The 25,348-nt window shown below is 41.8% G+C and overlaps 1 protein-coding gene across 1 annotated transcript in view; it reads left to right on the top strand.

Annotated features, from left to right (window-relative positions):
• The window catches only part of exoc2 (exocyst complex component 2), a 57,153-nt gene that overhangs the window by 18,576 nt on the left and 13,229 nt on the right, over nucleotides 1-25,348 (top strand). The window contains exons 6-12 of the mRNA XM_044361550.1: nucleotides 1,126-1,250; nucleotides 7,805-7,885; nucleotides 9,454-9,599; nucleotides 12,833-12,914; nucleotides 13,016-13,118; nucleotides 19,642-19,760; nucleotides 25,083-25,199. Of these exons, the coding sequence (XP_044217485.1) occupies nucleotides 1,126-1,250; nucleotides 7,805-7,885; nucleotides 9,454-9,599; nucleotides 12,833-12,914; nucleotides 13,016-13,118; nucleotides 19,642-19,760; nucleotides 25,083-25,199 (773 nt within the window). The remainder of the gene's footprint in view (nucleotides 1-1,125; nucleotides 1,251-7,804; nucleotides 7,886-9,453; nucleotides 9,600-12,832; nucleotides 12,915-13,015; nucleotides 13,119-19,641; nucleotides 19,761-25,082; nucleotides 25,200-25,348) is intronic.

Raw genomic sequence — 25,348 nt, 5'->3', positions numbered from 1 at the left:
AAACAAAAATAATCTATCTCTTTGACCCAAGCTCTCCAGAAAGTAATGCTACAGTAGTTTTAATTAATTGGAGACCTACCAGAAATTGCTTTATATTCTATTATTGTCTCCATCTGAAGTAACTAGAAGACAAACAAGTAAAGCAGGCGTACAGGGTTATTAGATTTGGGATTAATTCGCAGGTCTCTTCCACCAACTAACACTAGTGGGGCAATTCCTGGTCTTTGTTGCCAGCGACTCCTACTGGTTCGTTCATTTCCAGTATTATATGGCTTGCACTTTCCCAGTTATATCTCCTGCTGGCAGGTGAGATCAGTGGCACCCTCTATACTCTCACCCAGCCAACAGAGGATTATAGTCCAGTAGAACTGTAATGATTAGCAAGGATGGGCAAGGAAAATAATCAATAGATTAATGTATAAAGAAAATAATTGTTAGTTGCAACTTTGGGAAATAATCTTGACTAAAAACAAAAAGAAAACGGATGAGAAAGCACTGAATAAAAGAAAAGAATGCTCAGTTTTGAGGTTGTATTTCCTCTTCATGGTCGCTTGGTCCTCCAGAGAACGTTGAGGTATGTAGATGAAGAAGTCTGCTGACCCAAAAGCCCTGAGCCCAGTTGACTGTCATGTCAGGGCAGATGAGAGTTATTTTGGACTCTCCTGGCTTCCTCTCCCCCCTGCTTAGCCTTCCAGTAACCCAGACCCTGGGATCCAGCATGACCAGGGGCCTCTGTTTGGACCTCACTGGGTGACTGTTTCTTCCTGCGGAGGAAACCTCAGTCAGGACACTGACACACAGACACACGTACTCACACTGGGCCACACATGTGTGCGGGATTATGTTTCTGTACATAGACGTACATGCTTGTGTGTGTCGCGTATGAGCTGTGTAGTTAAACTGTAGTTATTTCTATTAACAACAAAATAACTGGAGATTAATGTAAAAAAAAAAAAAGCCAAACATTTTAAATATTAGGATTTACTGTGTTTCTCTGTTTTTGTTTTATGGTAAATTGGAGTGTTTGGAGCAAGTTGAGGACATCATCTTAGACCTGAATTTTAATGGCTAAAGCAGCCGTTAGTTAACTTAACGTTATTGCAATGTTATTGTGTTGTTTCTTAGTTTTGAGCAGTTGAAGATGGCGGCCAGTATTCTGAAGAAGCAGGCCACTAAGAAGAATGAGGGGAGTCTGGCCTACGTGAAAGGAGGCCTCAGTACGTTCTTTGAGGCCCAGGATGCTCTGGCAGGTGAGAAGGATTAACACGTTTCTGTGTACTGTGGAAACGCACCAAATGGGCTACGATTAATATACACACTTCTAAACCATCACTCTTCGTCTCTCTGCTCAGTAAAGAGGTCTTGATTTTTGGAAAGTGTGTGAGAGCGTGTGTATGTGTGTGTGTGTGTGTGTGTGTCTTGGGATTTTTTTTTTCCCTCCTCCGCATGCGGTTTAGCAGCGGTTGATTAAAGAAGCTCATTTTGGGCGCTATGTGAAAACGCTCCACTTTGTACTACAGTTACACCAGCCAACCACAACACCGCTAATTCACCTTCATCAAAATGAGATCAGCTCTCACCTGTCACACACAGTCTCACTTGAGTCTCCCTAGAGTCTGGAAGTGGGTTGACACAACACACACACACACACACACACACACACACTGACACACACACACACTCACTGACCTTCACATGCCAATAAGATTTCAAGGTAGCCGAGACTGACTGCTGTCGCTCTGCCAGGTACTTCAAATCAATTGTTCGCTTCATCATTCATACTTTTGTCTGTTTACTCTCTGCTCCCGCCATAGCCACTCAGTTACTTCCCCTTACTATTTATACGTACACTTTTCTGCCTCCATCATTATTATTATTGCTTTCCGTATGTTTGTGCCCCGTTTGGGAGAGAGGCAATGTTTTCATTGTTAGTGGCTGAATCTAAATAAACGGAGCAGCCCAACACAATGCAGGCCAGAGTATTAGGACTGATAGTGCTGATAACAGACCCAATATGACCAATGGGAACAATGCAGAGTCATTCTCACGTTCAGACTGAGCGTGCCTACTGTGTGCCCACTGCCCCAATGGGAAATGTACAGTCTCCACTGATGGGAGGAAGCAGTGCACCATAGATAGACTCAAGTGACCTGTGACCCAAGAGGGAATACTGATGCTTTACGACTTGTGTGGCAGGGTAGGGATTTATTAAATTTGCCTGTATAGAAGGGAATAAGAGAACGCAGTAGTGTTTACTTCAACAGGCTAAATGATAAAGTGATACAACATAAGTAGTCTATATCGTGCACATTCAGTAGTAGCCGCTATCCTGACTTCTCTAGCTGTACTACACACAGTAGGGGTGTGCAGAGGGCCCGGTATTTGTATTTGTATCTGTAATTTGTTGAGGCAGTAAAATTATTTGTATTTGTATTCGAATAAAAGTGGAAAGAGGCTTAAAAATCCTGTTTTTGTTTTTATGACACTTTTAAGTTTAGAAAATTAAAGTGTTACAATAAGTGTTCATGAATAAACTACCTTACGAAGGAGTCTCCCAGATCATAGATGACTGCGCCGATTACTGAGCTAAAACTTTACTCATCTCCTCATGCATTTTCATTTATTGTCTATTTTTTACAACCTAACTTTGTGGAAAGGAGAAGGGGAACAACAGGTTATGGAGAGTCCCTTGGGAGAACTTTGCTTGTGTCAGTAGCTGAGCTTTATCTCTAGGGAACACCCCCAACAAATGAAATATTTGTATGAAACAAATATTCGTATAAAACCCACTATTTGTGCTTTGCCGAATAATGTATTTGTATTTGGGCAACACCTGATACACAGTCTGTCATTTCAACTAGTTTTGGCTATATGACAGTACCACCTAGTAGTTGGTAGTTGTAGTAACACAGCACGGTTGATGCAGGTGTTTGGTGATTTTAAAAACTTTTATTTTACACCTCGAGTTCACTGGCACAAGATAAATGTGCCAAACTCATCAGTTAGTCCTCATCCTTGAAGCTTTATATTTTAGTAAATATCTTAAGTAAAACATTAAATACTTCAATTAAAGCTGCGCTTATCGATATCTTTATATCAACAATGGATCAAATGACTGTGTAATGTAAAAGTGGCCCACTACATGCTACCTGGCCAACAACAGACAGACAAAGATTGCAACTAGCTGGTTTCCCTCAGCAGTTGGTGGACACCATACAAAAAGGAAAAGGAGAGTGAATATTGGTTTTACATTATCAGCAGATGATGAAATGACGTGCTGGATGTGTAAATAGCAATTTTTAGCAGTACGTTCACCATGTCAACTTTATAAGGGAATGATATTCAGTGTTGTCTTTTCAATTTGTTCCACTGCTTCCAAGTAAAGCATAGATCCCACATTTTTGTAGCTTCTCCAAGTTTGTTTTCAAGTGTGTCTTCATGCACAAGCTCTTTGGCAGAGGTCGTAATAATTGTCCCTTGCTGTTAGCATTTTCCAGACCGTCTTCTCGGGCTTGTCATCTTCTACACTTTCCACTCGTTTTCACTTTGTAAGGAAAGCATTTCCTCTGTGCCAGCAAAGCACGTCACTCATGTAATCTACCAACCAGTACTCCTGTTGGTTAAACTGGGCTTCCTAACACATTTAGAGCTAATTAACTCTAACAGACAGAATACAGACATGAAAAACTTGCTTGCGTATTAACATCAAAGCTACAAGCGACTCGAAATAGAACAATTTTAAGGCTACAGACTCACTATGTAACACAAGAACAGGTACTCGCTTTATCCAAAGAGTTGTGAATACGTCAGTGTCTGCTCCTCACGTATAGTTCAAACCCCACTTTTCAAATGTAATTTCCACCAAAATATAAAAAAAAACATCTCGTATTTAGTGCAGTTCCTCACCAACATGACTGAAAAGTTTATTCTTAAACTTCTTGACTTCTGCCTTCTCACCATGACTCATTACAGCACTACAACATCCTTTCTTGGCCAAGATTTGGCTCTCAATCATAAAAAAAAAAAAAAAATGAAGTGGTGTCCCAGAATGGATAGCTCAAGTGGAGATATTCTGTACACTAGGTATGGTCAGCCAAACCGACATACCAGCCGGCACGCTGCTAGCGAAGCCAGCCAGCTCAAGACAGCTCTGCAATAGCTCACTGCCAGGCCTAGTTAGCACAGCTGTCTGAGAAACTGTGAATCCTTTCTTTGTCTCCTCAGCAGCGTTTGGCAAGTCGCAGTTGTTCTGAGTCATTCCAAATGAACCTCACCTGAGATGTAGCTGTGAAAAATTTAAAAGAAATTGGCTGTGAAAAAAAAAAAAGAAGAAATTAACAGGGTACTTGTGTGCTCCCCTTGTTCTGAATGTGCCATGTCAGAAGTAGCTGCAGTGCTTCCAGCCCTCTCAATCACCATTAAGACATTTTTGTCTCCTCTCCTGTTTATTTTCAGTTCTGCTTGCATGTGAGATTTTTATTGATGACTTTAATAGAAGTCTGGAGTTATTTTTTAATGCAAGCACACTGCTGCCGGCTAGGTGGAAACAAGGAAGAGAAGCCAAATCTGGGAAAAGAAATGAGGCGGATAGAAAATATTTAGAGAAAACAGCAGAACTCTGGGGTTTCTCTCTCTCCCTTTCTTTTTTCTCGTCCCTACTAATTGCCCCTTAATTGCTCTCCAGTATAGCTAAGCATCTCCAACAGAAATAGCACAACAAAATCCCATGTCTCTTTTTAATGAACTCTGAACTCTGTGCTTAAGCACAAAGTTTAAACTTCTGCATCTGCGAACCACAAATCTTGCTAATTGCAGAGCTGTTTGGGTTAGTTCGTCGGCTTTAAGCACACGAAGAAACAAAACCGAGATCTCCGGCTAGCTTTTCGATCTATGGATCTAGTCTTAAAGCTCCTCAAGTGTAGATCAGAAACTTAAGACTTAAGACAGGAAATCATATTAAAAGAAGGTAAAGTTCAAATGCTCAGGAACTCATCTAAGTATAAAACAGCTTTTAAAGAGCAACTTGGCTGATATCCAGAGGTGGAACAACTTCTTCACCTTGTCGCAGCGATGTAGACGTCTACCCCATGTGTGTCATCAGTGATCAGTGATGCTGCATCATTGAGAGACAAACAGAAATTTAAGAGAAAAGAGTAAAGGATGTTATTAAAAATAGGTTATTAACATCAGTTAACAGTGTTGATAAAGGTGTATAGACAGCACGAAAGATAAATATGTCACCGCTGTGTTAAAATCTCAGCTCCGGTCTGGTAATACCATACGGGCCTGGTACAAAATCACGATCCGGACTCTTTTTGTTTGTGTTTGTGGAATGAGCTACCCAGCTCCACACAGTCTGCTGTCTCTCTTGCTGCAACACCTGAAACACCTTAACATAAAAAAAACCCTTCTGTCTAGTGCTCTTTATCATTGCACTTGTACCCGATCAGCTACTCGAGCCACTGTCCTTTAACTCTTGTCTTGCTCCTGTCTTGCCAAAATGACAAAATGTAAATGTAAAATCTGGACATCATGTATTTTTTGTTTGGTTTGCCCCAATGGGAATTGAACCCCTAACTTAGAGAGAGTGACTGGCTTACTAGTTATTAAAAGGGTAGAAAGGAAAAGGGATGATGAGGGGCTAAATGTGCTGAACACTACTTTAAAAAAGGCGAAGAAGAAATTATTATTAAACCAGATATTTCAGATACCTTAATCTTAGATTTCTGAATTTAAGGGCTTATATCAAGTCTTTCTAACTAGTTTCGAGGTCAGATAGTTTTATGCCAGTTACAAGAAATCTTATCTCAACATTTCTGCTTACAGCATTGGTAGAGTAGATGTTTTGTTCGATGCTGACAGTTTCCACGGTATTTTGCTAGTTTGCAGAAGGGGATTTTTTACAGTGAGGAAACCAGTGGTTCTGTAAACTCTCCATGTGAACCACCACAGACTGGTGAAAGAGTTGGGAGGTTTTGGGCTTTGGGACTGTTTGGTCACGGAACGTAATGACATTGAGCCGTGTTTCTGAGACAGAGCAGCTCTGGCTGGTTGACTGACTGACAGTCTGTCAGGCAGTACAGCGTTGTTGCTCCTAAAAATGTTGAAATTTGAGGTTTTTCATTGTTGTGTGAAAAGGAAGTCTCCCAGTGATGCAGGAAACGGAACGGCTACCGTGTTCCAAAAATGCCAGATTCCCAGGGCCTATTCCCTGAGCCCCCAGCCCCGGCAGGAGTCAAAACATCTCCAGCTTTAGAAACCAGGGACACTGTATTTTTATTCTTATTCATTTTTTTTCCTCAATGGTTCCAGGAAGTGAAGCGGGAGCTGCAGCTCTTCCTCAGGTCCTGGCTGCGTGTGTTATCCGGACCCTGACCTGATGTTTAGGTTAGCTGTGACGTCATAAGCCCTCCAGTGTGTGACAGACGCAGAGGACACACAGCTGGCAACAGGGCAAAAAGGGGTGGGGGGGGGAGAGCGTGGAGACGTGAAGCAGACCTGCAGTGTGTGTTTGTGTGTGTGTGTGTGTCTCGTCCTGTGTGTTCAGCCCTATCAATCCTCTACTTCCCCATATACACTCCCACGTCTACGTGCTTTTGTCCTAACCTGCATATGGCCGCGTTTTCTCGCTGGTCGGCGAGCAGCGAGAGGTGCACGAAAGGGCCAGTGACGTCCGCGCTGATTAGGCCGTGGCATGTTTGAACAGCGTGTTTTAGGAATACCTCGGTCTCTGCCTCTAGGCTTCTGTCTGTCAGAATGGACCCACATATTTATTTACAGAACTCTCTCCCCCCCTTCACTCTGCCTCCCGCTCCCTCTGCTCAGCCAGTATTTGTAGTGGAACAACTGTGGGTTGGAGAAAGGCAGGGATAGCGGAGAGCAGTGAAACGAGCGGATCGTTATCCGTATTCTTTCTCTTTACATATTTCTGTCTCTTAACCTCATTCTTGAGATGTCTGCTTCTTGCATATTCGAATCGCTCCGCAAGTATGTATGAGAAGGTCTCCTAAACCTTCTCCACCTCTCTTCCACTCTGTCAATAAACCCACACTGCAGCTCTCAGCACCCAGCTGCCCACTACTGCACACCATTTATTTATTCACTGGGGTAGCCACACCACTCGCTCTCCCTTCTTTTTCTCCCTCTCTCTCTCTCTGTTTTCTCCCCTCGTTCCCTCTTTTCAAATTCCCTCTCCCGCGTTAAAGCTCTTCATGCTAAGTGATGGATACAAGCCATCAGAGAGTCCCCCCCCCCCCCCCCCCCCACTCTCTGCAGCAGTCATTTTTGGCATCCAGGCCTCCAGCTCTACTCTCCCAAATGTTATTTTTCAGACAGTAGAAACATTTAATATTCGCATCGCCTCCAGGTCAAAGGGCTCCAAATGTCCCAAGACCACAAAACTGTGCTGTTAATGGCTTTGGTTAGGTGAATTGATCCGGTACAGTCACCACAGGGACCAGGTCAGGTCTTCGGTTGCGTGGGAACAAGCACAAGGAGGAGGGGGGGGGGGGTTCAATAGCAGCATCTGTAGGCGGAGAACCAGCGAGGTTATCTCACATCTACCACTGGGGTAGGGCCTGTTTATTGTTTTACCTTCGGTTCCTGAAATTGAAAATGTTCCTGTTTCTGGGGATCGCATGTTGGTTACTCTACAGTGTAGAGAACCTTTTCTTCAGATTCCTTATTACATCAATATTCATGCTTAAACTTATGAATTTTTCTGTTAATTCCAGTGGACTTCACTGGATTTTTGTTCATCAAAGGTCTTTACAATATGAATTAATACTGACTTTTGTGTTTCTAGCGATCCATCAGAGGCTGGAGTCAGATGGTACAGAGAGAGTGGAAGGATCGATGACCCAACGACTTGAAAACATCCTCAACAGTAAGCATCTTTTCATTTAGACTCCAACCCCCGAGAGAAATGATGGAAATCTCACTGTATTAATAAAGACATCGCAAATGGTGACTTACAGCATTTGCACTCCCCATATTAGTGCACCGGTTCAATTTTTGGGACATTTCCCCCCAAAAACAGTATCATGTTAGCCGCAGATCCTGAGCTGGTTTGGGAAATCAGATTTGAATTTAGCAGCAATGCAACTTTTCAGCTATTGAGTAGCTTCCCAGTTAGCTTCAGATGCATGTAGCAGCATTCGTCGTTGATGATGTTGGAGAGAACATGATGATTATGTCAGTAAACAAAGTAACTAAAGCTACAATCACTGTCTTTACACCCTGTCATAGTCTTTAATTTACCTTTACATGGTATGAACAGGTACAAAATGTTCCTGTTTTTGTTGAAACTATAGCACAGAGATGTCAGAACAAATTATAAAGGTTATATCGTTTTTTCTTTTGCTCATATGTGTCCCTGTTAGGTTGTAGCTACATTTTTTGTCATTACTTCTTATATAATGTACATATATCTTTGACATTGTTAATAGTGTTCAATATTATTGAAAAACAATGATAGGAAGAAATGATTCTTCCCATGCGCATTACTTTCTATTGTTATTTCTATATACTTAGTTTAATTTTAACTGTGGCGAATAAAACTCAAAGATTAAAAAGGGGTTAAAGCGATTATGAAAAGACAAAGTGCGCTGCTATGTGCTGACTGCATTTAACATCCAGCCATTAGCACACATGCTGAGACACTGTCCATATATACCAAACACATGTACAATGTGTATGTTCAGTCACCTTTGTAGGTCTTCCACCCCATCAGCGAGCAGATCCCTCAGCAGATCCTGTGTTCCCACCCTCTCATCTCATACATGATAATGTGACTGCTTTAATGGAGGGTCAATAAGTAGGTCTTTTTCCCGGAGTCTAGAGTAAATAAACCTCCCAGCCGGACGTACCTTTCATCCCCACAGCTTGCGACTTGTGGGCCCACAGCCCGATGGGCCCAGGCCACCGTCCCCCCCCCCTCCTCAAAAAAAAACCCCCAATGCGTCAAACACACAATCAGCCAATCATGAAATGGTCTTGTGGAATGTCAGCTTCATGATAAGTGAGATTGGCGAGTGAAAAATGTGAAATATTCTTCTGCTTGCTCTCGTGCTGTTTTTCTGTCAGGGATTTTGTTTGGGGGGGGGAGTGGGGTTTTGTTTTCGTTAGTCGAACTTGACTTTGTTGGGTTTTTTTTTTTTTTTTCTTTTTCGACGGCACATCCGAGGCCACCCACGAAGCCAGCGAGCTGTGCAAAAAGGTTCCACCGAGCCGTCTCACTGAGAGATACTTGTCACTTTCTCCTTAGCGGCTCTCTACTCCTTTTTCTCCGTGTCAGATAGTTTACAGAGCAGGAAGAAAACCAGAGACCGACAGTAAGAGGGAAATGTGGGATCAACATTTATTTTTATAGTATCCCGGTCTCTCATTTTCTCCTGCCTCTTTCACTCTAACTCACTCGTTCTCTCTCTCTCTCTCTCTCTGTCTTTCTCGTAGGAGCGAGTGATACTGCAGATACTCTTTTCCAGGAGGTCTTGGGGCGGAAAGACAAAGCCGACTCCACACGCAATGCGCTCAACGTCCTGCAACGTTTCAAGTTTCTCTTCAACCTGCCACTCAACATTGAACGCAATATTCAGAAGGTATTAATCACGGCATGAGGGTATAAACGCAGGGTACAAAACAACAGAAACTCATATAATATAAAATATCAACTACCCTATATATTACAGAGCAAACGTAGCTACCCTTTGCAGTTTCAGACCAGCTCCCCTCCTGCTTGTTATACTGTTATGAGTCCTGATATGTTTGTGGTGAGATATTGGATCTTTCATCAAGAGGAAAACTTTCATGCCTTTGAGTGATGGAAGAGGTGAAAATCTGTTTTCCTGAACATGCAGTGTTTATGGTTATTTTAGAGGCTGTTATTTTTCATCCTGGTGTTCATGAAACTAAGTTCATTTAGCTGTTATAGGAGGATATTGTCATTTAAAAACATGGGAACTGAAGTGCGCTGTGTCCTTGTGACTGAATATTCCTCAGTTATTATAAAACCCAGCAGAGCAATCATCAAACCTAATGGCTCCCATGATAAGCTTAGAATCAGACAAAAGATCCACACACTCTACTGATAGCTCCCAGCTATTAGCTGTTAATTTAGCAACGTTTAGATCTAACAGAAATCTTTGTCAGTTATTGTCAAACCACCATCACAAAGCAGAACAAGCGATATATAGACAAACACACATTCATCACTCAAGTGATTGTGATCTGCATGATTGAAAGTCAAACTGTTCTCAAGCTGGACCAATCAGAGCAGAGCTGGATAACGCTGTCTGATACTCCTACATGGGAGATAGAAAAGGGCAAAAACAACAAGAAACATCAAGATCAATATTGTACAGGCACATGTATATATTATAAATCAAATAAATCATCCAAGATTGCCTGTATTAGAATAAGAATTAACCAAATTTAGCTTTTTTTCATGTACAAAGATTCTTTTTATTTGCAGTTGAAAGGCACAGCTATGAGTAGCACCATCGCCCCAAATTACGCCTTATATGATACTTTGAACAGGAGTTTGTGTTGAATATAGGTCTTTAGCAGAATTACATTGATGATATCTTCCTCTTATAAAAAAGTCATTGGATTCACACGTTTTCTAAATGCAAGCTGTCATCATCTTAAATTTAAGGTTAATTATGATTACTCACAAAAGACTTACTCAAAGAACAAGATAACTTGGCAAGAGATCTTTATAGGAAACCGACAGATAAGAACACAAATTTACATGGCAAGAGTTTCCATCCCACCTCTCTCAAAAAAAAAAAAAGTCCTCCAATTAGTCAATTTAATAGAATCCGCCGCATTTGCAGCTCAGATGAGTCTTACAGTAAACACAGTGGTGACATGGTGGAAAGATTTAGGGATAGGCAGCATGAGGAAGGCTGCATCCAAAATGCTATAGAGAGATTTAAGAATGTCAGCCAAAGTCAATGTCTCAACAAGAGAAGGAGTGTTTCAGATAATGGAAGCTCAATACTCTCCTTTTGAGAAAAGGATTTCTAGAGATTGTCTAGCAACATTCTTAGATCTTGAAATCTGATCCTAATCTTAATTCAGTCTTTAGAGATCCCCCCACACATTGTTTACAGACTCCCTCCAAACATTTATGATCTCATAGTCAGAACCGACCTTCCACCAGAACAACCTACGCACTTCTTATCGGCCATTCTAGAGGGTAATTACAATTGTGCACAGTACGCACAATGTAATTTCACTTTCAAATGTCACTTGTTTACTCATCTGTATTCCGGTAAAAAAAAAATTAAATATCAGGGGTATTATTACTTGACACACAAAAAATGTCATCTGCATGATCAAATGTCCCTGTGGCTTGGCTTACATAGAAAAAAAACAACACTGCTGTCACGAAACACGTATTTCAGAGCATACAGTGTAATAGCATACAGACAAATGATCAAAAGAACCCTGCGGCTGCATTTCAACTCATTCAAACAAAACCCGCCAGCACTGACATACAGTGAGACTGAAGACATGAAAACCCCCAGAAGAGGAGGGCACATCAACAGTAACCTTTTGAAAAATGAGGCGTTCTATATTTTTACCCTTAGTACCCTAACACCTAAGGGCTTAAATTTAGATTTTGACCTTTTTGTAAGTATTGTCTCTCCCAAAATTTTATATCTGTTGATGCAACCTACCTTTTCATTCTTTTCCTTTTTCTTTGTGTTGCCTTTCCTGTTGTAGGTATCAATATAAATTCTGGGCAATTGTTAGGCTGCACTGGCCTGTACTACTGTTTTCTTTTTTTCTACTTTTTCTATGTATTTAGTAGTTTTTGTGTTGTATTTAACATTTGCCCACATAAAACTGATCTTGATGTTTCTAATACTCTTTGCCCTTTTCATAGAGGCACACTCTATCCCCCATGTGGGAGTATCAGACAAACAGCTCTGCTCTGATTGGTCCAGCTTGAAAGTAGATTGACTCTCAATCATGCAGATCACAAACAATGAGTAATATGTTTTTGTCTGTATATTGTTTGTTCTGCTTTGCGATGGTGATTTGACAGTGTCTGACGAAGATCTCTGTCAGATCAAAACTTAAAAGTGCTGGGAGCTATTAGTACAGTTTTCTGATTCTTGCCTTTAGCTTGATTTTTGATCTGTAGAAGGTTTTTGGATGTACGTACCCTACATACACCCTGTCTGTCGCATGAAAAGCTTCCTGTGCCAAGTCCATGTGCAACCTCATGTCACCTCACTTCCCTTTACTTTGCTTAATTTAATTTTTTCAAGGGAAGCTAGCCTTACAGCAGCCATTTAAAGTCCAATAGAAGACATGCAGTACATAAATACATAACATATACACATAGAAACATAACCCCATGATAGAGCAACCCTCAAAAACAAATAAACCAAGGAACTATCTTCAACTAGTTTTACAAATATAGAAATGTAGTAGCATGACTAACAAAGGAATTTTATATTTGTTGTTTGATACACATGCCTTTGGTGCTACTAATTGCAATAATAATAGTTCTGCAAAACTCCTGTTTTGTTAAAACTGTAGCACAAAGGTGTCAGAGGAAGTTTGTGGTCATTTTTTAAAGGTGTACATTTTTTGTCTTCTGTTCATATTTGTCTCTGTTGAGCTGTGAGTTTCAACATCATTTTTGCTCCCTTTCTATTACTCTGTCCTCAGTACGTACAGTTTATTTGTTTTAAGGTACAGCTTGTGTAGCTGCCATCCAGAGGGTGGAGCTAGAGAGGCTTAAATACACAGTGTCTGTCATGATTGATAAAACTGTTTAGGCTATATTATTAACTGAACTGACTTTTCTTTCCAGGGAGATTATGATGTGGTGATCAATGACTATGAGAAAGCCAAATCTCTTTTTGGCAATACTGAGGTCCCGGTTTTCAAAAAAGGTAAACTTAACAAAAGAGTGAAATTAAGTGAAATATCACTTTATTTCAAGTTCACAGTAAAAACTGATTACTGATTAACAGTGTCTCCCTGCTTCGTGTAGTGTATGCTGAGGTTGAGACGAGGATCAGGGCTCTGAGGAGTCTTTTACTGGAGAAACTGCTGCAGACCCCATCAACACTGCATGACCAGAAGAGATACATCAGGTCAGTTTACTTTTTTTATAATACTGCCTTGGCTTTTTCCATATTTCTCCCAGTCATCATGGTGTGGTCTTCATACATGACATACTGTTTGATTTGTTTTTCGGTGTTGTGTTCAAGACCTTCCTACGTGTTTTGCGTTTCTTTTTCCCCATGCAGCAGTTTTCACATATCTCAGTCTGTTACCGCTAAAAATGCAACCTAGGTGGTAGTGATGGCCTACACGTGTCCAACTGATGTAGTTTCATAATCATCCACTTGACATCTGTTGCAAACTTGGAAAAACACAAACAACTTTAATTCCACACGTCACAAGCAGGTCAAAACCACTGAATTTTCTTTGCTGGATAATACGCAACTGAACATGACAGGAAACAGTATGAAAACAGTGAGACTCCACAGCTAGTCTAGCCTCCACTCGATTCCCCTGTTCAACAGCTTAACTGAAGTAAATTTGCAAGGGTGCGGTCTCTTAAAGTAACAGAATACAATTACCAAAAAATGAATCTCTCATCCAATGTTTCCAAAAGAGGTCTGCTATATACTGGACCTGCCTCCACCTTCAGCGTGCATAGAGGTTCTCTTTCTCGAAAAGTCCTGGAGGTAGAGATGGCTTACTCCTTAGTAGTAGGAGATGAGGTTGTTTGGGTCGCTGGAGGGTGTGATAATGGGCCGACTGTTAATGATGTCTTGGATGACAATTCTGAATTTGAAGTGGTCAGACTGGACACACTTTTGTACTCCCAATGCTCTCTCAAAGGACAGTGAATCTTGATCCAGGTCCAGGTCTTTTACTTCTTTCGCCTTTTCCTTCTTGGGTATAGCTTCCAGCACCACTTGACTGTTGCTAATCCACTTTGTTAAACTGAAGCCCCCCTTTAGACAGATAGCTTTCAGATTGTGGCACAGCAACATGGCCTCCTCTTCGGAGCTGACTAACTTAAAGCAGTCATCAACATAGAAGTTGTGCAATACTGTGTCGACTACTGTAGCATCAAACAGGTCCCTGTTGTCTTTAGCACATCATCTGAGGGCATAGCTTGCACAGCTCAGTGACGAAGTTGCCAAATAGGTACACATAACCATCCTGTACTCCACCTGAGCTTTGTTGATGTCTCCGTCTGGCCACCATAGAAACTGGGGAAGGTCAGTGTCTTCAGGCGGGACCTTTACCTGGTGGAACATGACTTCCACATCAGCCATATCCACAGGTTCTTGGTGGAATCTTGTGATGACTCCAATCAGGATAGTGGTTAGGTCCGGCCCCTGAGGAAGTTGCTCATTCTGTGTGGCTCCCTAATAAGAAGCATCACAATCAAATACAACACATATCTTGAGTTTTTTGGGATGGTACACTCCATGGTGTGGTTAGCCAATACAGTAATGTCCCTCTACCAGTTTGGCAGACTGTGACACGCTGTCCATGAATTGGAGAGCTTCTCTGGACATCTCCAGCTGCTCTTCTTGGCTATCTTCAGAGAAGACATATTTGAACTGTTGGTTCCACAGCCCATCCAGTTTGGCCACAGATACTCTATTTGACATAACGTATGCTACTCCATCTCTTGTTGCTTTGCAGTTGCCCCCCCCCTCAATGGTCCATTCACTGTCCATCCAAGAATAGTTCTTATGGGACAAGGCCCATCATTTACACTCCTGATGACCTCTGGTACCATTGCCTTTGGCACATCAGTCCCAATCAGCAGACCTATTTCTACATTGATATGAGGGATTTGGGCTTGCTTCAGATGAGTCCATCTGTCCATGTCTTCTTGCCGTGGAATGTTTCTTTTATTAGCTTTTTTATTAGCTTTTATTTCTTTTAAAAGCTCTCTCTTTTGAGAGAGGATTTCATGCAGCCTTCTAGACTGTTCACCTCTAACATATTAACCTATTAACATAGCTGCTTGTTCTCCCATAGTAGTTAGGAGAATGTCAATTTTCTTTCCACATAAGGTGAGCTCATTCATAAACTCTTCAGTGCGAAAGGTGGCAGTACTGCTTGGATCCAAGAAAGCATATAAAGTACCCACTTTGTTGCCTTTCTTTGCCTTTACTTGGACTGGAACAATGGCAAAGATACTGTCTGTGTCACTGGCCCCAGTGTTAGAACATATTTTATTTGCTGTGTCCACAAAACCACTGATCACAGACTGCCTCTCACCATCCTCTGATGATTCTTCCTTAGGTGTAGCTTCATCTTTGCTCTTCATGTGCAACACAGCGGAAGTGTCAATGAGCAGACTTTGCATTTCTCCTCGCAGAACTTGATCATGTGTCCTTGTTTCAATCTGAAGCATAGTCCTTTCCCATGGAGAAAGTCTCTCTTCTCTTCGTGAGGGGATTTCCGCATTTTATTTAATTGCACCATGCTGTGTTCACCCTTACAAAAGAGACAGGGCTTGGTGAAAGTGCTGACAGAATTGGTAGGACCCTTCTTGCTTGGCTTTAGCTCTGTGCTTACACTTGTTTGTTTGTTCACTGGTGTTGTGGTTGTGGTGAAAATTATTTTAACCACTCTATCTCGCTGACATGAGGTTTACTGGAGATTTGGCTTGCCCTTCGTTGATGTCCTTTACACTGTATCTCCAAACAAAATGTGTAGCACAACCTTGCCTATGTATTGAAAAACTTGACAAGGTCTTTAAACCTTTGAGCTTGTTTCTCTTGAATATCGAAGGCAATGCTCCTCCACTTTTCCCTCAACTTGTCTGGAAGCTTATTAACAATGGTACGCATGTTAGCTACATTATCCAGCTCCTCCATATACTCCACATTTGTCATTGCATTGCCACAGCTGGTGTTGAAGAGGGCAAGTGCATTTAGGGCGTCACCGTTGTCTGCCTTGATTGTAGACCAACTTAAAGCCTTGTTTATGTACACTACAGAGATCATACATTCCTTTGCAAAATGCCCCTTCAAGAGTTTTTTTGGCCACACATTAACCCTGGTCTGGATCTATATGTAGATGAGTCCGTATTAACTCTTGGGGCTGTCCACTGGTGTACTGCTCCATAAAGCAGAGACAATCCTTGCTGTTCTCTGTTTCACTCTCCACACCATGCTCGAACTCTCAATAAAGAGTCTATATTTCAAAGGGTGTCCTTTGAAGATGGGATGTTTTGAGGTGATAGAGTGAAAAGTCTTTGTTGCTTTACCAGGAATTCTGTAATATCATTTTGACGTGGCATTACAGTGAACACAGTCTCTGGACTTGTTGAGCCTGAGCAGAACTGCTATTTCTACATCACCTGTAGCTGAGTGATTCAGCTGAGTAGTTTTACTGGTGAGTAGCATTGGATTATGTTCGTTACTTGTGTTCGCACGATGCTCAGTGGCCACTCTACGGCTGACCACAAATGAGAATGGCCTTTCATGACTATGACTTTCCTTTACCACAGCTGGCTGATTCTCATGTGACTCAGAGTATTTGTCATCACTTTGTGAAGGGTTTGATCCCTCAAACTTCTGCAAAACCTTTAGTTTGGCATCCATAGCAGCTAAAGCAGTCCGAATCTCCAGCTCTTCCCTCTCAGCCTTAAGCTTAGCTTCTTGCTCCTCCAAAGCTTGTCTTTACTTCAGTGTTGCTGCCATAAGTACAGCCTTTTCCAATTCTGCTTTCAAGCACGCAGAAGAAGCAGAAGATGCTGAAGAATGACCAGAGCTTGCCTTTGACTTTTTGGACTTCCTAGATGCTGCTACTGATATGATATCTGAAGGGAGAACATTTTCATTGACTTCCCTTGCTTCCTCCATATGTCTATGGACATCTCGTGTCCAAACTTGTTCAATGAAGCCACTGAATAAATTTGTCTTTGGTTAAAACCATTACTGCTGATCATTGTTCACATCTTCTTCTGACATAATCTGCTGAAATAGTCCTTTAAAAGATATATTCAGCTTACAAAACTCTCCAAAGAATTTGGTCTTGACCACCACCAAATTGCCATCATCATCCATCAAATGAAGCATTCTTTGAGAGTTGACCCAATTTAGTTTTCCTTGAACCTATTTTCTTTTGTAATGTATCTTCCATAGCTCTGGCTGTAGGTTTCATTTGCTGTTTTTCCATTGTGGTTGAATCTTTATCCTCCATGATTCCTTGATATTAAAGATTAGCCCTTTCCACTTGCTAGCAGCTGTTGGCTAAATACAGCAAAGTGCTCCAACGTCTCTCACAGTCAAACACAAAGGATAGCTGTTCGTGAGTTGTTAGAAGGTCGTTTGATGCGAATTAGCATAACTATAAGCTGCTAATATGCCAGTTTCCAGTCCTTACATATTTCTTTATCCACCAGCAATTACAGAGAGTCTGTAATGCACTTCCGTGAGCTGCATGAGAGGGCTATTCATTATGGCGAATTCTTTAGTGGTATTCCAAATCCAGATGCTCTATTTGACTTTTCCAATCCAAAGGAATAGACCACAAGGAGCAGGTTTTCCTACTGCTAAAAATGCGACCTAGCCGGTAGTCACGACCTACACATGTCCAAATGATGTAGTTTTACAATCGTCCACTTGACATCAGTTGTAGAGTTGGAAAAACACAAACAACTTTTATTCCACACGTGTCACAAGAAGGTCAAATCCACTGAATTTTCCTTGCTGGATAAAACACAATTAAACATGACAGAACACAGTATGAAAACCGTGTGACTCCATAGCTAGTCTGGTCTCCACTCCACTCACCAGTTCAACAGCTTAACTGAAGTAAATGAGCGAGGGTGCGCTCTCTGAAAGTAACAGTACACAATTACCAAAAAATAAATGAAATAGTCTATTTTAGTCATAAAATGTTAAACTCAAAGTCAAATTTAATGAAAAATGTACTTATCCATTATAATTTGTTTACTTTTAATATTCTAAAATTCAAAAGTTCTAACTCAAAATGTACAATACACAATCTCTACACACTACATACAAATACAGTCTTGACAAATATCTTGTACTTTGGTTTTATTGGTCTGTGTCATCGTTACCCAGAACTCTTATCCACTTTATTCGGTCTGCTTCTCACTTCTCTGGACTGTTCAGTAATCTTCTCAGCTTTCTGTTGTCCCACTCTCTTGTTTCTGTTTCTATTTTTCCCTGCATTTCTTTCCCTCTCTTTTCCCTCTATCCATCTGTCCATTCATACTTGTGGTCTCTCTCGATTTATTATTGTTAAGACCGACCTGTCAGGATCACAGAGACCAGCTCTCAACCACATGGCAACATCTTTCATCCTGCTGTCATCCTGTTTACTCTTCACATGGATGGTGGGAGCTGTGTGTGTGTGTGTGTGTGTGTGTGTGTGTGTGTATATATATATATGTGTTTTGTGCCTGAGAGTCTTGCTCAAAGTTTTGAAAGATGCCACCTCATGAGAAACAAACAAGCGGCGAGTTCATAGGATGACAGTAGAGGGAGCCAGGCCGCAGCCCAGAGAGTGAGTCATCTCAGATCCCACAGGTCACTGAGTGATTCTCCGGAAACTCCCAGGAACTTCTGAGAGACAAATCAGTACAAGTGGAGATTTATAAGCACGTGAAGTGTTTGCAGAGTTTAGGGGAAGATGTATACATGTCCTCTATGCACATTTATGCATACTGTGACATTTTTGGCATGAATATATTTGGATGTGTAATTGTTTAGTCTTTATTCTATCTTGTGTCTATATTGAACATTTAAATTGATTTGCACATTTACTTAAAACCACTGTGTGTGTGTGTTTTTTTATGTCATTATAGCATCTTTTGAATTTTTCTTAGTAATTATTAGTAGCACAAGTAATACTATTTTAAAGGCCTTTACCAATATCAAGGTTTAAGTTTAAGGATTTCTTTCCTGCAATTATTACTTATCTGCTAACATATATACATAAAATTTGTGATAAGCTAAAAATCTTCCAATAATAACAGTCCAACCAACGTTTCAGCAGATTCTTTGTCTTTTTTGTTGTTCCCACTGGGGGGCGCCAAAGTTGGAAATTTTCAAATTCTGCACAAAGTGGCTTAAAAGGATATTGATATGTTTGGTGCTTAACCTGAAATATTGTGTATGTGCGCCTTTGATGCTAATATGATACAGTTAGTCTTTCTGATTAGACCAGGTTGATTTTTGGTGGAAATACATTGGAAATTTCATGATATCACCGGTCTCCATGTACAATTGAAAATCATGAAGGTTAGTTTAGACGTTCCACCTCAACAGGAGAGTCATGGGCATAGTGTGAACACTCCCACAGAGTCCTTAGCAGGTTCTAATTAGCCAAAATAAATGACAACACCTGTGTAGGTGAACAATACTGTAGGTGTTTAGGACCTTTAGTTTGAATGTAAGCATCTAAATGTTTTTCTACTTTGGGATTTTTGCTCTGGATGCTGGAGGCATACTAACCAGGTCTATCAGAGGATTTGTTGCTGTTGTTGGATTTGTTGACGGCCTTAAGAAGGCCAATATGTGCTGGAAGTAATTATGTGATTTCCTCTGGTTTTCCCCGTTGAATCTTCATTTCTCACACCTTTTGTGTTGTGTGCATGTGCAGGTACCTGTCTGACCTGCATGCTTCAGGCGACCCGGCGTGGCAGTGCATCTACGCTCAGCACAAGTGGATCCTGCAGCTCATGCAAAACTGCAGAGATGAGTTCATCAGCGGCCAGAGAGGTGAGTAACGCACACGAGCGCACACATGTCTGATCTGACTCCTATTACACATGAAGTGAAAAGCCCCTATTTAGCATTTCCAATCAGGCGGCTGGTGGATGTCATGTGAGTCTGAAGGTGGCTGAGGGAGAAGAGAAAGCCAGCTGCCTCTTTGTCGTACCAGCTCTCTGCCTGCATTCCCCTCTCTGTCACCGCCCTCCCCTGCCTGTTCTGCTCAAGGCCCGCATGTTTATTTTTTCATGAATGTATGAATAAGATGAAAGTGAGGGAGCATTGGCTTTGGATTTGGGTTTCAGGGCTTGACATGTTACTACACACACACACACACACACACACACACACATACATACACAATCCCTCTTTCTCATTCACACACAGTTTCACAGATGGATTGAAACAATTAACCCCAATTAAGCTGTTCCTCTGTTAAATCAGCCAGCAGAAAAATGTGGATGTGAAACCGTCCGCTCAGGAAGAACAGCGATTCGCCAACCACACTTACAGACACACACACACACACACACACACACACACCACTACTACTACTACAACAACACTCATACTTACGCAAAGGCACCCACACAAATGCATTGTGAGTGGGTGGCTGCCTCATATAGCGCAGCTGGAACATAAACATGTCTAATGCTAAGGGTAACAGTGGTTTTCCGGGGCTCAGGCTTGATGGATCTGGGGGTTGGTTTGCTCCCTGCCTCTCTCCACACTTAAATATCATCTGATTATCATGTCAGGGATGGCCCCCTTTTTTACAGTCCACATGTGCATTCCACAGCAGAGCAACACGGGGCAGAGAGTGAATCTGAGATTACATGCAAATCACACGGAACCAAACTGTTCTAAAAATTGCCGGTTTGCAAAAAAGGTGCTCAAAAATAGACACACGCTGCCCGATGTCGTCAGATCGCTGTACCGTTCACACTACTTTCTGTCTTGTAATCGAGAGTCTTGGGAGTCATTGTGGTTTAAACATTACATGACTGATCAGCGACAGGGGGGTCACACATCACAAGATCTTACAGGAATCTCTGACAAGTCTGTCCGGTCTCCAAACTACGTTTTTTCACAGAAATACATGTGAGATATACGCTGATTTGCAGCGAAAAACAAGGAGGAAAAAGAAAAGAATATCAGTGAAAGAATGGGTTGGGATACGCAGGCAGCAGGGATTGTCTATTTTGCAGATAGAGTTGGATGTAAATAAATATTTTTGCAATGGAAACTTTCTGATTCTGATAGAAAGATATTATTACAATACAAACAGATGCGTGATAAGACCGGGTTCAGGAAGCTGCTGTCATCAACCCGTGTCTGCCTCACCTTGTGTTTCGCGCTCTCATTGGCTGTAGCTCGTTGCACAGGTCCACGATACGACCGGATATTTGGCCTGGTTTGCGAGTGCCGAGCCAACGCCGATTTGCCTCTGATCTCGGGGTTTATGTCGGCAATCTCCAAAAACTCACCAAATATAAAATCAGGGCTAAAATTGTGTTGTGTGAACTTGACATAAGTTTATTCACTTATCACCAACAATATAAGATATATAAAATACAACTTTTAATTGATCCAACAGAAACATGAGGTCCAAACAATATACATACATATACAATATACAACATACATAATATAATTCTAACACCATAAAATAAACACATTAACTGTGGACAACAAGCCTTCATACCTTAAAGACAAAAACAGGCCGTTCGTCAGTGTCTTCCAAAATATGACTTTTCCAAACAAGAATCTTGTTAGTTTTTCCTAATCTGCCAGTTTCTATTAAGCTTTATAAATCCACCCTGACCTCCTCCCTTTTTTTGACTCACATTGGTATGAATAACATCACATCACAGTATCTCCACCTTTATTACTAAGAAAGGACATCATTCGCACCGCCACAAGAAAAAAAAGAGATGAAAAGCAGCTTTTTAAGACACATTTTGAAACGTGGATATGCCTAAGCTTCTTCTTCCCTGACTTTTGCTAGCATACTACTAATTTCTTGGTTTATAGGTGCCACCGATTGTTGATCAGGAGGGCTGGAAACCCCGGTCCCAGAGCCCCAAACCCTCTGGGGCTCCATGTTCATCATATAGCAGTTCATTTCTGGTCATTTAAGTAATTGCATATTTGTTTGTTAACACTGTATGAACCACTAAATCACATTATAAACTGAAATGAAAGGAGCCTCATGGCAATACCTCCATTGTTACTTCATATAACTGGATTTAAAGTTTTAAAAAAATCAAATTCTGCTAAATGAAGTAACCACAAACTAATTACTAATCACTAATACAAACACAACACATAGAGAAAACGTTTGATCAGAGGTGTCCCACATCTTATTTTTGAGGTTTATTCAGCTCTGTTGTTCAGTGCAATCATGTGAAACTGTTGACTGGATGTTTATTTTGTCACCGTTGTGCGCATGTGTGTAACATGTGCATCCTCACTCAGTAAAACGTGGACCCTTTTCATCAAAACAGTACTCCATAGAGCCACTAGTGGTCACAAACTCCACCTCCGACCGTTTGAACAAATGAACAACACCATCGTTCCTCTGGTGAGGACAGATTTCATATACAAAATTACAGAAGCATACACACACACAGAGAGAAACGAGCACACAATCCTCTTGTTTTTCTGTGTTTTCTACTCTTGTTCTTTCGCCGCAGGCAGCTGTCTCCTGTCCCCTCTGCCGTCACACTCTCCACCTCCTCCTCCCCCTCACATACACACACCTGGTAGCTATTTACCATCCCCGCTCTTCTCTGCTCACCTCTCGCACAGAGTACGAAACCCCCGTGCCTCCTGAAACATCCCTCAAACCCCGGGCAGCCACCATCATAAAAACCACATCCACTACATTCTCCTGACCCCTCTCTTCCTCCCCTCCCTCCCTCCCACTCACCCTTAACCCTCCTCTCTTATATAGCCCCTCAGCGGCACCTCACAGCCCACCCCTCTGCTAAAGCGGCCTCCTCTTCCTCCTCATATCACATTCACCAGCTCGATGTATTCACAAGCCATCTTTTTTATGCTATTGTCAGCATTATATATACGTGGCAGGGATTATTCCTCTACGATTGGTTTAGTTGCGTCCGCAGTAACTGATGTCATTTTCTCTCTGTCTGGTGTTACACTACGCCGCGTTCACATCCAGAATATGAGGCCAGAGGCCGTTCTAGTATAGTTTTGATTCCGTTAATTACCCTATAAATTGCCTTAAACGTGAAATAGACCCATCCATCTTTGCTGGAACAAAAGCCTGAAGCTGGAGTTTTCTTGTGAGGAAACATAGCAGCGCAAGTTGCTTCCGTATGTCTAAACCCCGGCGCTGCAATCCGACTCTGCCCGATTCAATTATAAACTGCAGTACTCTTATTTCCTGAACAGCGCTTCTTCTGCCAACGTCAATACAATTAGCAGGAAATTTTGTTCGTAGGAAAATAGGTTTGTCAGTGAACAATTAGAGGAACTCCAGCGTTCATGCGTTTTGACTAGGAAACATGCGGTTGTGATTTTAGGCACAGTCAGTACCACTGCAGAAGGAACGTGTTAATTATTACTCTTCAATTATCAATCACTGGTATATATGCGTGCATGTATACAGTAGAAGTGCAGTTGATGGTTATTATTTTGGAGTTTTAGTTTTCTATACCCTAAAATTGATGAATGTATCTGTTTATTTTTTCATTTGTTGGCTCATTTTTCACATTTTTTTAGCTTTTGAAGTCTTAAAAAAACCTTGTTAATCATAAACTCTTGTGTCTTGTGTCTTGCAGCAGGAAACATTACAATTTTTGGATCAGTGAGGACATAACATACAGGTCAAAAAATAACTTTGGGGGGTAAAAACTGGGCAGATTCTTCTACTAATATTATATTCTGTAGCGTGGGAAATCTACTACATTCAAACAGGAATCCATAAGGTGTCTATGTGACCACTTAGACAAAAAGCAGGCATGTGTGCGGTCAAGGTCGGTGACCTCTTGGGGAACAGGAACTCATCCGACCTGCAGAGACAACATCGAAGCCGACGAGGAAGTGAGCAGAGATGTCTGTCACCGTCTTAACACAAGCACGCAGAGGTTCCTATATTTTAACCTTCCAACTTTTGGCAAGAAAAAAAAAACAAAACAACGTAGCCGCATAACGAAGTGAGTTCGAACAAACAAAAGCCACGCATACATGAGCACTCACACCTAAACTGTCTCACACACACACAGACACTTGTGCATTCTGAGGACGCCAGGGGTTCACCCGACACCTGGATCAACAGCAGCTCTCATCCCTGTAAAAAAAAAAAAAAAAAAAGAAGAGAAGAAAACATCACAGAGAAAGACTCCATATGGGCCGTGTGTGTGTGTGTGTGTGTGTGTGTGTGTGTGTGTGTGTGTGTGTGTGTGCGATGTGAGAGCGCTTCGTCTGTTTACAGATAATCTGACTCAATTTAGTATTTCCTTACATTTTCTAGACTGGATGGCTGTGTTGTGTGCGCGGCCCGCTCGACCGCATTTGCTCCTCTGCTTGGGGATTTCTCAATACTTGCTTACACTCTACATTCAGCCCTGTGACTCACCAGAACACTTTTCTCTGTGTGTGTCAGACACATGTTTTGGAAATGTGGCCATCCGTCTCCCTTCGTTTAGATAAACTACATGTAGGCGTATTGCAGCGTTGCACGAACTTGTCTTTTGAGTTTCAGTTTTCACTGTAGTAAGTCTGATCCCCTTCTTCTCTCGGCGCTGCTGCAATGTGTTTCACTTTCATTCCTCTTCGTCAACTTTCACCACCTATATTATCCTTAAGTTATCTCACATTCATTATGCTAAAAGTTATCTCACTAGCCGAGATAGGAGTGTGTGGTTGCAGGAGGACTTTGTCATCCGTCGGCTGCAGCGCGGCTCCCTGTCGCCATCTAGTGGAGCTCCAGCCGTCCGTCAAAGGATTATACACACACATAACCGGGCCCAGTGTGGCCGATCATACTGTAAACCCACTTCACCCCAGCTCTCACAAAGCCCACAGATCTGTTTCCTCACCCTGGAAACAACGGGACATTCTCTCAGCTGTGGGCCGGGGCAGAGATGGATCAGAACACAAATAAAGAAAGGCCGAGAGGGGCGAGGGAGGATTGTTTGGTGTGAAAGCCTGCTGAGCTTATTGAGGAATGTGGAATTATGAAAATGGCTTATTTGATTATTTGATATCTGAAGTATGTGTTTCTTTTCATTTCTCATCTCTCCCTCCCCTCTCTCTCCCCTCTCTCTCCTCTCTCCTCTCCTCTCCTCTCGTTATGTGTGTCAGTGGGTGCCGCTGGAGTTCTGGATTCGGAGGGGGATACCCGTCCGTCGGCCCTCGGCAGGCTCAGCCACACCGCTTCTCTGAAGAGAGGGGGCAGCCTGCGAACACCGAGACCCAGCAGTGAGTACCACAATCACATCACAGGTCGCCCACACACACACACACACACACAAGGTGCTAGGGGGAGGGACTACCCTGTCAGAGCTAAAGTATGGGTGTGCGTTTGTTTGTTTTGCCTCGTACAGTGTTTAGGGGAATCACATTTTAAG

This window comes from Thunnus albacares, chromosome 9 (genome assembly GCF_914725855.1).
Source record: "Thunnus albacares chromosome 9, fThuAlb1.1, whole genome shotgun sequence".
NCBI classification, from domain to species: domain Eukaryota; kingdom Metazoa; phylum Chordata; class Actinopteri; order Scombriformes; family Scombridae; genus Thunnus; species Thunnus albacares.
This window is presented reverse-complemented; position numbering and strand designations above follow the sequence as displayed.